This window comes from Poecilia mexicana, unplaced genomic scaffold (assembly GCF_051168715.1).
Source record: "Poecilia mexicana isolate PSO_F unplaced genomic scaffold, ASM5116871v1 scaffold_13, whole genome shotgun sequence".
NCBI lineage: Eukaryota > Metazoa > Chordata > Actinopteri > Cyprinodontiformes > Poeciliidae > Poecilia > Poecilia mexicana.
This window is the reverse complement of record NW_028263382.1, coordinates 29,242,523-29,255,970: the sequence shown is the minus strand read 5'-3', so window position 1 is coordinate 29,255,970 and position 13,448 is coordinate 29,242,523. Positions and strand designations below refer to the sequence as shown.

The 13,448-nt window shown below is 38.0% G+C and overlaps 1 protein-coding gene across 1 annotated transcript in view; it reads left to right on the top strand.

The window, feature by feature from the left end:
- Positions 1 to 215: 215 nt before the first annotated feature.
- Positions 216 to 13,448, top strand: part of plch1 (phospholipase C, eta 1) — a 48,967-nt gene continuing 35,734 nt past the window's right edge. The window contains exons 1-2 of the mRNA XM_088012035.1: positions 216 to 1,837; positions 9,803 to 9,949. Of these exons, the coding sequence (XP_087868161.1) occupies positions 1,660 to 1,837; positions 9,803 to 9,949 (325 nt within the window). The 5' untranslated portion in view covers positions 216 to 1,659. The remainder of the gene's footprint in view (positions 1,838 to 9,802; positions 9,950 to 13,448) is intronic.

The window sequence follows — 13,448 nt, the reverse complement described above, 5'->3', positions numbered from 1 at the left end:
AAAATGACATTTCCGTGTAGAACAAAACTAAACAGTAAATTTTAAACAATCTGCTTTCATCTTTCTCCATTCCATCAATTATCTAAAAACACTTTTCCTTCCTGGTCATCAGGTCGGCGAGAGGTGGGATACACTCTGGACAGGTCACTTTTTAAAAACTAAGCTTGAACAATATATTGAATCATAATCTCCATATTTCATTTGCAAAGGAGGGCTGCAAGTACAATAATTAGTCAGCTATAACTCGTCAAACGATATGCGTAAACGCTCTTCTTGCACGTAATTTGGCATAAGCTTCCAAAATTCAATTTAGTGTTGTTTTAATATTAATATTATAATGCTAGCTTTAGTTTATTTGGTAACACTTTATTTGAAGGGGGTTGAATAAGACTGACATGACACTTTCATAAACATGACATAACACCTGTCATGAACATGAATAAGCCGTCATGAATATTTATGACTGTTGTCATAAAGCGTCATTCGGTAAATTATGACACTTTTAATACAAAGTTGACATTATTCAAAATGTCTTTGTTCTGACAACTTGACATTAACCAGGAAATCATTACTGTTTAAACTTTACCTTTAATAACATAAAGTTACCTAATTTTTAAAGTGCAATCAGTAATACTTTTATAACAAATTTATATCAGTAATGATGGAGTTTATAATTATAATGATATATTAATTATAATTTTCATTGTTCAAATTCGAAGTCCAGAGACCATATGTAAACAGAACATTTAGAGGGTGAAACGGGTGTGCAAGTAATTTATTAATCAATTAATCAATTGGCTATTGATTAATAAATGACTTGATTAATCGCAATAAATCTGATTAATCGCGATTAATGACGATTAATCACGATTAATGACAATTAATCACTCTAGCCCTTATTGGAAATTAAAGTAGCCGCATCAACAGAAATGCCCTGTAAAAAACAACTTAACTCAGGTTTTCTATCAACTTGCAGTCACACTGTGAACAGACAAACTGTAACAGACCAAAAAAAAAAAAAAAAAAAAAAGGCCTCTGAATCAGGGGAGCGTTACACGAAAGAGCCAGATGTGCGTTGATTGACTCGTCTGTTATCACACAAGCAGACACGCATCATCCCACATGTCCAGCCATTAAATCTTACTTCTGGTAGTGCATTATTATGAATGTTATGTCATCGTTTTTTATCCCCGCATTCCACTGGTTGACCTGAATGAACCCACCCGGTAAGCTGCCCCATTCTCTTCCCATAATCACGCAATAAACAACAATAACAGAGCTGCTAAATCGCGCTTTCTAAATCTGCGCTGCGGCAGCGGCCACAGCTGCACATGTTCTGAGAGAGCTGCGAACATCAGAGAGAAGTGGATGGCAAAACAGGAGGTGGGAGTGGAGAACAGATGACCAGAAAGGTAGACGTGTGTGTGCGTGTGTGTGTGTTTCCAAACAGACGAAGGCGCCGCTGCAGATCAGATCACGGGGGAAGAGGAAGATGAACAGCAGGAGTTTTGAAGTGTTTTCTCCACATTTGAAGTCTGAATTCAGTGAAGTCTGAAGTCAGAGGAAAAGCTGATGGTTTCAACTTCATCCGCAGCTGCTCCTGCTGCGTTCTGGGACTGACCCTAACTCTGGCTGTTCTCTGCGCGTCCTGACCAAGAAATGGGTGAAATCTGTTCTTCGCTTTTCAGTCGCGCGGTTTTGTCGAAGAGAAAAGTGCGATCGACCTTTTTCTACGGCTCCGTCGAAAAATCCTCCGGGGCGTCCCTCTTGGCGTGTAACATTTACCACATCGGAGGCACCGTGGCCGTGCCGCACAAATGCAGACTCTCCCAAACTGGTAAGGTGGAACAAAAAATGTGGTGTGAAATTGTCATTTTTGTGACATTTAAGGAAACTAACTGCCAAAAAATAAAGCATCTTTCCTCTACCTTATCCAACTTTTCCTACTTTAATCGACAGGTTTTCCTTCTTCTGTCACAGCGCAGGCCATTTTCCAACGCAGGCATCGCTGACAGTCAGGTTGCATGGCGATCATTTTTCGTGCTCGTGCTATTTATAACATCACACGGAGCAGATACTCATGTTTATGCATCAAAAACATTTCCAGGATGAGCAAAAACCGTCACTTTGAACCTTCAGAAATCTTGTTTATTAGAGCCACTGTGGGTAAATTCACCGGCGGTCGTTTTCACTAATCATGTGTTATTTATGCGATTCAGAGCCAGCCAGCCAACCAAAGCTGAAGCACATCATGATTAAACCTCTGCACACAATCACCCGTCAGGTCGCAAGAGGCGACCGCCGGAGCCAGCCCCTCCATTCAGACCCATTGTGTTGTCGTCTGATTGCCGCGCTCCTTGTGTTGCATCACAGTTGAATCGGCTGCCACGTTGTTTTGGCACGGGCGCCTTCCAACGCATGAATAGTGCATGAAGAACCGGGCAGATGCCAGTGAATATAAATGTATGTAGATATGAATAAATCATGTAGAAACTACGCAGTGTTGTCCGTTCAACTTACTTCCAGTACTGTTAAAAATAGAGAGATGTTTTACAGAAGAATCAAAACATTACTCCTGATTTTTTATTTGAATTTTTTTTTGTGTGTGGCTTTTTCTGATTGAGGACGACAGCTGAATAAAAATCAGCGTCACTGATAATGTCACACCAGGTGCTCTGTGTTTTAGTCTCCTTAGACGGATCTAAGTGAGGAAGGGCTTTCTTCATCACCTACCCTATTAAAATGTGTTTGAATTGGCTTCGGTCTCTTTGCCAAGACAAGGCTTTGATCTCCTCTATGCTCTGCGCCTACAGAGATGATGAGTTGATTTTTTTGTTTTTTTTTTACACACATGGATGCAGTGGATCAGCTATAAACACTGAAGACACAAGCAAATAAGACACACTTACAAAAAGAGAATGGAGTTCCAACTTTTAAAATATGTGTTTATCGGTGACAAGTAATTGAGTGAAGTTGGTCAAACTTACTTTGCTTACCTTTACAACTTAGTAAAATTTAAAAATGAACTTGGATGAACTTAATTTGATTACTTGTGACGAATTAGCGCAATGTTTCTAAGTTGGACCACCTGTTCTCGTTTTTTAGTGTGCATGTTCTTGCGTTACCAATAGTCATATTTAAGACCATTAAGTGTATTTTGTAGTGTTTTATTAACATTTTCTACATATCTGTAAAATGAAATGGAAAAAAAATCTTTCAAAATGTATAATTTTTTTTGCCAAATTACATAAAGGTGAAAAGATGTTTAATGTCATTTATTTTCAAGAGGAACTCATCAAATGCAGAGACGGCCATTTAGTTGAACCGTTTGTCATTGGATAGTTTTATCAATAGATTCTGCCAGAGTCGGCCCTTTGAGGAAATTCTGGATCTTGACCTGAAATGAAAATTATTTCAACTCCCACGTTTTAGATGAAGGTATTTTTATACCACAGAATGGCCCAATCAGAGTCCAGACCTTGAAATCTCTAGCAAGACTTTAAAAACTGCTGTTCTTAGATATGCTCCACATCCAATTTTATTGAGTTTTAGTTGTTTTGGTTTAAAAAAAAGAACAGAAATGATTTCCAAACCATTTATTATTGTTTCTTCCACTTTAGTTTGATGCACAGCTTTGTATCAGATTGTCACATTCAATCCTAATAAAACAAAATAAATGATTGGATATGAACACATATTCAAGGTATCATTATGAGGGTGAAGCATTCTTGTCTTTTTAAATCCTCTGTAGGATTACACAGCGAGTACTGATCAAACCCAGACATTGTAAAGACCACAAAGCATGGCACAGGGCCGTACAGGATCACATCAATTTGACAGCTGGGGGTTAAAGAGATACCGAGTCCTATTTTCTGTCTCTGCGGCCGGATAGATAATGATAGATATTGTCTGACTTATATGATCTGAGGATTATTGCTTAAATGGACATGGAGGAAGAGATGAATGATGAAAATGTTTCGGGCACAGAGCAATTAATGGAAAAGAATAAAAAAAATCTACTGGGCATTAATTCTCATCTAGGATCATCATCTGACTTCCTGTTCCCAGACAGATAATACGTCGCCCACGGGGTTTTCTGTCCACTTTTTCAGTTTTCATGCCTAGTTGATTTAAATTGAAGTACTTGTCGTAAAATCGTGATGGTGAGTTGCTGGAGAATCAGTTTGAAAAAAAAAAAAAAAAAAAAAAAAAAAAAAAATATATATATATATATATATATATATATATATATATATATATATATATATATATCAAGAATTGGTGGGAGTGTAATGGCTGTAGGCTACGTCTTTTATGAAGTTATCACTTTGAAATGTCAGTCCTGCATCTTCAGATGCTTTTTTGTTTTGGCCAAAGACTGACAAGATTTCTTTGTAAGGAAAAATAACACATTTATCTCAAAGGACGTGATTTAAGAGCAATCTCAATCATTTTAGGAATTATGGAAATTATTCATTTGCTTTATTCTGCCCTACATTGTTGTCACAAGTTTTTTTTGTTTGTCTGTGAGTATCTCTTCTCATCATAACTATTGGATTTGATCAGTACTTGAAGCCACAGTACGACTCCGAATTCAGTAGTTAACGATGCTGTCGATTTCAAATGTGGCCCAACAAGATGAATAACTCATTGTGACCTATTTTATTTTGTTTTGGAGTAACACATTTCTCGGACTAAGTTCTCTCCTCATAATCTCGTTGCTTTTGTGTAACTTATTGTTAAAGTTTTCTCAACAAATATTTGCTCATAAATAATTATTTGAGTAGCTTTGAGGTTTGTTTAATCCCTACGGAAACATGTTGGCTTATAATGGAAGAGTTAATGGTTGAGACAAGGTTTGCACAATATTAGAAAATGATGCAACTATAAATTTATGGATAAATATAGGGAGGCTGCGCGGTGGTACAGTTGGTAGCACAGTTGCTTTGCAGCAACAAGTCCTGGGTTTGAATCTCGGCTTGGCTTTCTGCTTGTGTTCACTATTTCTCTTTGTGTATTCATGGGTTTTTTCTGGGAACTCCGGCTTCCTCTCAGAGGCCAAAAAACATGATTGTTCAGTAACCTGTGGCCCCATGTAGAACAGTTGTGTACGCACAAAAAGATTTGTGATGCAATATTTTGATGCTCAACTTTCATGCATGTTTGAGGAATACTTGAATCTCCTCTGGTAGCCATTTAGGGAGGCATAAAGGCTACCTCATACAAAGCTCCGCCCATTTTCTCAAAGCTCCTCCTTGCAGTCCTCAGCCAAGATTTTTAAAAAAACTTTAAGTCTCTGGTTTTTCTTTCCGTCACTCTGCTGGTCAACAACGACAAAGCAAACAGTCCGCTAGTTAACCAAGCTACAATGGGTCAATTCTGTGTTTCAGATCGCTGAAGATGAAGTCATTTTACTTTACCGGTGTTGTTACTTTAGATTCTATACGTAAAAGTAATTGTTGCAAACATCTGTTAGCATCCAGTATAAGTGCTGCTCTTCAACAAAGAAATGAGGCAAAAAAAAAATATTGACCCAGACCTTGCTTCTCAAATAGGACAGACTTTGATCCCCTAAAAATCAACACGTTTAGACATATAAAAATGTATAATGAGAGTTTTGGGAAAAAGGCAATATTTAAACTCTTATATTACCTCCTCCCATTCGACAGTCAGAGAGACGACATGCGAAGACGTCTCTCTAAATTTTAGTTGCCGTGGCTTGTTATTTAACCAATTGTAATCTCGGATTTTCACAACAGTAATCCCTTGTATTTTATGTAACGTCATGCTCAGATGCTAGAAAGCTTGACCCTAGCAATCCATTAGGTTTTCTCTAAATCCATCATGCCACATCCCTTGTCAGAGATCTCTCCCTACTTCCAGTGACAAGCTGAAATTTAATACAATTAGCAATGAACTAAAATCCAGCTGCATTTGTAAAACAGATTCCCAGAAACTCCACAATTACTGTACATGGCAGCTTGTGATCTCCTTAATGGATATATGGCTTTCTTTTCACTGTGTTAGGCGATTTAAATTTCCAGGATTCATGTGTTTTGTTGTATGTTTTATAATCCCTGGAGTAAGCATCTGTGACCAAGAAAAACTTGTCAAATATCCAAACAAAATTCATACCAAAGCCTGTCCTCGGGATAGAGAGGCTGTTGACAAGCGCTCTGCTGAGTGTGTGCACTGTCAAGCATGCTTAAACATGTGTTTTAGCGCCATGAGTGGTTTGACTTTAGCTGTCTTTGAAGATAATCATCCGTGTCATCAGAAGAGGCATTTTGGTGTTTTTGTGAGCAGCTTCTGAATGTGTGCTTTTTGCAACACCACCGAAATCCTACTACTTTAGAAAAAAAAAAGAATATTTTACCCTTAAACTTTTGTAAAGTTTTTCATTTGTCAAACTTTGTCACAGCTGGATACCAAAAACAACCATGTTCATCAATCTTTTACTTTAAGATGTGAATATTCAAAAAATGTTCAGTTTTGAAAACTGCTGCACAGTTTGGTCTTGACTAATTTGCTTAACTGATCCCATTTTTGACGTACAATTAACTTACCTCAAAACTCTGTTATGGATCTTGCTCTTATTAAATACCTTTATATCTTCACCTTTCTATCTATATAATTTTGTTATATATGTAATTTGACCCTTAGGTTGCCGCTGTCTATTTCTAGATAAGTAAAACAACTTTCTGTGGCACTGGTAAGGCTGGACAATAATTTGATTAATCTTTTTTTGTTTGGTTTTTGAAGATTTAACTTTTGGAAATTTGTTTGGAACATCTGAATTATAAAAACTCATTGGATTTCCATAGTTAACAGTGATGTCAACTTGCCCAAGGCCACCATCTTTTTTGACAAGCTTTTTATAAGCTTCTATTTATTTAGGCTTCAGGCCGACTCTACGACTGAATATTAGGTCCAGGCTATGATTTTTATTTTAAATTACAAGAATAAAGTCATAACATTACAATAATAAAGTTTTATGACAATTGAGTCGAAATGGCAAATGCATGAAATGGCACACAGTGGCACAGCTGCTTTGTATAGTATGCCTGAAATGCAAAGACAAAACATGTAACAACAATAATACATGCTATTTATTTATTTATTTATTTATTTATTCATGCTTGTTCACTGATGTACTTCTAATGAATTTACACAACTCCTACTTAAATATTAGGGACTCTTTGTCTATACTGAGATTCACTCACGTCAGGATGCAGAATGCTCGAAATGGCTCTAACAGTAGGGCTGACTCTCTCATATTCTGGCTAGCTATTGGTAGGCATCCATAAACATGTGGAGAAATTGCTAAGGGAAATAACATGACAGTGACATCATGATAACGTTGTCCTAGTACAGTAGCAGTCATTTTAGTAGTATATTGAATTTCTTACACCTTTTTACATCACCCAATACATATTCTATACAGCAGGGATCTTCAGTTCCAGTGTCCTGCAACCTTTTGATGTGTCCCTGATCCAACACACCTGAATGAAATGGCTGAATTACTTCCTCAAAATGTAGTCAAATTCTCCAGCGCCTACAGCTCTGCAGCATGACATATGAAGTAGTAAGCAGCGTAATGAAAACCCAAGAACACGCCGGATGTTTTGGGGACAAAGTTGTTGAGACAATTAAAAGAGGCCTAGATTAAATCAGAGCATTAATCTGAGGTAGTCAAGGGAGAGAGCCATAAATCTGGTCTGAAATAAAGTCTTAAGAAGTTTTATTTAACGTTTTCCAAGTAGGAGACAGAAAGAAAATGTGTCTCGGGTCAAATGAGAGCAAAATTGAATTTTCTGTATGGTGGGAAACCAGCACTTTGAATAACACAGAACAAAGCACCCCCAACATGAGACATGTAATCAATAAATACTTAATTCCAAATTAAGTATTTATTGATCCTGTATATTGATGGATATGCATTCAGGTTTTCTCCCTGTCAGATGCTGATCTTTAACTAAACTAGACATCAAATATTGAAAATATGAAAAGAGCAGATGCTTTATCTTTCAACATGCGATGTGAGTTTTAGTTTATATATCTGTGCTGCTGAAGCATGCTTTGTGTCCTACATCTGCAGCACAGTGAATGTGCTCGTACGTACATAACAGGCTCCACTAATGAGGATGGAAATTTCACTTTTTGTTGACATTGCTGTCTGTGTCTCTTGAAAATGCTGTCACAAAAAGCAAAAAGTCTGAAGTTTTACCTTTTATGCTTGTTGTAAAGCTGGGCAGTACGCGGCAGTCGGGCAATCAGACAGACTACCTTCATACTCCCATCTCCGCCTCTCTTTTCTCCTCCACTTTTCCTGTTTCTGCTCATTTAAAGATCCATGACTTAAAGCTTTGCTTTAGGTGACTGCCAGAACGCTGCAGACTTGTTGTAGCACAGCAGTGCCTTGGTGAGCCACCATCTGCCCATGAGTGCTTTGTCGGAAAATAGTTTGCACATCAGCTCGCGGGTGAGTCGTGTTGAAGCTGATGAGTAGTGACATTTAAAAATGCCACACTGTTTAGAACATAATACAGCATTATTCAAAAGTGACACCATAATGAATTCATCTGAATTCTTTTTCCCCATCAAAAAAAAAAAGAACAAAACAGCAGCAAACACCAAAGAGCAGCCGGTTACCATCGACACCTGGACTGTATTCACTCTGAGATCTGAAGATGCTGAAGTAGATTTGATGTTTTTTAATTACTTCTAAAAATATGTTAACAGATTTTTTTGACTTTTTTGAAATTTACATTATGTTGTAATGCTATTCCCTCATCAACAACACACCTGGAGTGTTGCTTTGACTCTTTCATGCATGTTTGAGAAATCCTTTAATCTCCCTTGGCAACCAGTCAGCTGTGAAACACTCTTGGTGGGACCGAGCGCCACTTTTGAAGACGAAGCTCCTCCTCAGAGCTGCAGAATCCAAGCTTACAAACTTCCTTCTCACAGAGCAGCCATCCCGCAAAAACCTCCCCACTCAGCTCCTTCAGACTAGCCAGCAGCAATTAACAAACACCAGGTGGAACTGCGCATCTGCTGAGCTCATTATGCAAACTGCTTATTGGTAAAACGCTGATAAAAACGTTGTTAAAGTGTTGATAGATGAGCGCCGTTGTGATAACTTCCTGAAGGCGGAGTGTTGGAAAGAGCAGGGCTTTCTTAAAGAGACAGAGACCCAATTTCAAGGACTTAAATCGCAAAGTCAAAGCCATATGTGAGCATTTTTATAACAACTAAAGACAGCATAGTTACTTGATTGTGCTATGAAATGATTCAGTGTGCATGTAAAATACATACCATCACCCCTTTAAAGCAGTGATTTGCCCATTTACTGCTTTAGCACTTGGTGGAAATCTCAGAAACAGACACTGTTTCTGTGTGTAAGAAAAAAAAACACATTCCACCTGCCTCAGCATGATGCAAAGTTTTTTGTTTTTTTCTTGAATAGCCTTCAGGCTTTCAGCGAAACTAAGAACAGAGAAAGATACAGATGAGATGAGTGTCCCTCTTTGGGCCATTTCTATTTATTCCCTCTGCTGAGTTTCTCCCGGCAGCAGGTCAGTGGGTAACAGAGAAGCAGCCTTGTGCCTTCACACAGTGGCATCTCTGTTGCACCTTGGACGCTGAGTCACATCAGCTGCTGTCTGCTAATGACTGTGCGACTCTGTGACACGTCACCTTACTTCCTTCTGAGAAAATATAAATAAATCCACACACACCTGCTCCCTTTGTGTTTTAAATGAGTTTTCTCAGCGCGGTTGTTGTGTGTCGTTGTCCGCAGTGGAGCGATGCATGAGTGTGATGCAGTCCGGGACGCAGATGGTGAAGCTGAAGGCGGGATCCAAAGGACTGGTTCGACTCTTCTACCTGGATGAGCATCGCTCCTGCATCCGCTGGAAGCCTTCACGCAAGAGTGAGAAAGCAAAGAGTGAGTAGAAGGACTTTGATGGACACATCTGCTTTCGCAATAACATGTCAGCTAATGTGCAGTCTGTGTTTTCATTTTAAGACTGTTTTGCTTTATTTTAGCATCCAGGTTAGATGCATCTCTGTCAGAATCACAGGGAATAATAATAATTATAGTTATGACATGTTTTATTATTTTCTTGCCTTTCAGAGGTTTACAGAATAATATAATGATGACCCAACAGTGGGTATGGAAAGTATTCAGACTACTTAAAAATTTTCACTCTTTGTTTCATTGCAGGCATTTGCTAAAATCGAAAGAGTTCGTATTGTTTTTCATGAATGTACACTCACCTCAACAGAAAAAAACATAAATGTAGACATTTTTGCAAATTTATTTAAAAAAGATACGTGATATTTCAGTTCGATTTTTTTTAAAAATTGCAAAAAATTCTACATTTCTGTTAAGATGGGATTCTGAATGTAGATTCATGAAACCTTTTGAAACCTTTTGGAAAAGAGTGAAACATTTAAAGTGGTCTGAATATTTTCCGTACGGTTTTATCATTTCACACCATTTGATTTGACCTTACAGTGAATTTGACAAATGCTCCCTTTCTGATGGACATTTAGCAAAAGACAAGAAAACAAAAACAATAGCTTTTCCTGTTAAAACGAAGTAGATCATTCTTAGTTCCAGTGAATCAGTTTTTTTAGTCTTCAATAGTTTTGGGATATTTCCAGAAGGGATTTGTGTCGTGGTGATGTTGAAAGACGTGAAGAAAACCTGATGTTAATGTTAAGAATTACAAAAATGTCAGAAAACAAAAGGCAAAATTGGCAACAATTTGTGCAGAGGCTGGCAAGGTGACATTTTGGAAAGAATGAAGAGAAGACGGCACAAACAGACACACTGTGGAGAGCAGTACCTCCAGAAAGTGTTCAAAATAGTGGTCAGGAAGTGGTCATTTATGATCTAAAGATGGCAAAGAAAACCTCTAAAATCCATAAAATTATTTGGGCTGGGGTGCTGAGACTGAGTGCCTAAAATTGTATGATATACCTAGATTGCAATGAAATACAAATCTGTGGTTTATAGGAAAATAAGTGAAGGTAGGAACAAACTGATGGATCGTCTTTCGCAAGGCGGGAGCAAAACTCATCGATGGTCTGCAGAAAATGTTGGCAACAAACAAAATGGGAAGAAACTGATGCTTAGTTACATATGAGAACATATTAATATTAATTGTTGCTGAGAGCAAAACATTCCCGAGGTGGGAACAAACTGGTGCTTGAAATGTATACTTGGTCAGCATGAAAGCTTAACCCCAGAAGGAACAAAACTCTTCAAATGCAAAACGCTAAGGGACAGGGTGCTGAGTGGCGCAGTTGGCAGAACTACAGTCCTCAATGTGGTTTTCCTGAGTTTAAATCCTGAGTTTAGATCCTGGACGCGGGCCACTTGCTGCATGTTCCTCTCTATCTCCACCTTGTTTCCTGTCTGTCTGCTGTTCAATCAAAGTCACTACTGACAAAACAAAAGTGTAATAGAACAAATTAACCAGCATCCATTCACGAGGAGAAGATGCAAGCTACATGCAGAAAGTCCCTGAATGGCATTTGAGTGTAGTTGTCTGTAGATCGTACAAGAAAAAAGTGTTTAAACCGACCAAGTACGACATGTAACAAGTGTGTAAAATGACATAAAATGGTACGTTTTAATCTTTGACTGGTGTTTTTGGTGCTGTTGAAGTAAATGAAAAGCAGCTCTGACTGTGTGAATCTGAGTTTAAGAAGCTACAAAAAAACCACAAACATTTTCAAATAATTAGAATTGTGCATTGTAAATCGTGATAATCTTTTCACTACTTCCTTTCCTGATAAACCTCCTGTTTTTCCAAGAGTGTCTGTTGAAGTTTTTTTTTTTTTAATCCCAGTCTGCCACGCTGCTGCGGCTCTGAGGGGCTTAACATTAAACATCTCACTGCCCTGTCAAAGCATCATTGTCGCTTCTTTATCAGGCAGGCTTCACACATCCTACCAGCTGAAACACACATCTGTCCCCCTGTTTGTGTGTAAATGACAATACATGTACGTGCGTGTGTGTGTGTGTGTGTGTGTGTGTGTGTGCAGAAGGTTGAAACAAGGCTGCCATATTGTTTGTCAGTCACAGCAGCATTAAAGAGCCGAGATTATGTAACAGAAAAACTGAAATTGAATGTGTCGGGAAAGCGGTCGTGCATGATTTCCAAGGAGGTTATCGCAAAGTGTAATGTTTAACTGGGGATACTTTAAATAAAAACAACTAAGTTTTATTGTTTTAATGAGATAAATCATTCAGGTCGGTGAGGTTCTTGAAGCGATCGAAACACATTTCCACAGTGGTGGACGCGGGCTGAAATTGAAAATGCATGAGGAGCGTCTGTGTAAAATTCAGAGCAGGACACAGTTTACTGCAGGCTGTTCTTAACACAGACACGGGATCTCAGATAGCCGGGTTTATACACCAATCTCATTAGAGCGTGAAACTCTCTGACGCCTGCGGCAGTTGCTTACTCTCTATTGTTACAGATCACAGACGGAAGAGGAGAACGTGGAGGAACATCATTTTGTTCACGGTTTATCTTAAACAGTTTGGCTTTTATTCGTTTTGAATTTTACTTTCAACTCTTTGTCATGACGCTCCAAATAATTAGAGCTTGAAAGGGTAAGACGGTTGCTACCAGTTTTGTGCAAGCTCACACTTCAGTATGCTGGTCAGCTAACTTCAAGCTTTCTTTGCAAAGGATGGGATTTTTTTGTTGTTTTTTTACTTTTTTGATTCTGTATTTTTATCTCTTAGTATAAGCTTTTATCCTGGACTCTCTTCTTGCACCATAAGGTGACTACTGGCACAATGAGTTAAATCAGGACAGATATAGTTAAAAATTCTTTTTTTTTATTTTTTATCGTGGCTGTTTATTTTTGTCTTTACTGGTCTTTTATGTATTTTTGTTTTATGTTTGGGCATTTAATAATTTTCAACTCTTTTTTTAATGCAAACATAAACAATTAGGAAATCTAAAATGTTACCAATCTTATTAATACCAATAAAATAGTGCACATGTCATAGGTGACAGTAGCAGATCAAATTTTAACGCCAGTCATATTGTGTCCATTTCAAAGCTGTGAAATCCTTGGAGATTCACAGATGGTGTTGCTGTTTTAAAGGTGACTCTGCAGAGATATCCAGTGTGCTAAAACCAATACCAAGGGATTTATGCTGAACACTGCAGTCACTTGGGAGCCAACAGCTTGACCATGAAACCATTTTTAGCTGTAGATTAGGGACACTTTGGCTGCTTTGTGTTTTGAACGGGACTGCTGATGCAGAAAAAGATATGCTCTATGATATCCGTGTTTGTTATGAAAAACATGAACAATAGCATCTAATGGATTCCGCTTAAAAGGCACTTTAAAAAAAAAATGTTACATTTCCTTTACGTTGCATTTTCAACCGGTAGCTCATTATAGTTCAAATA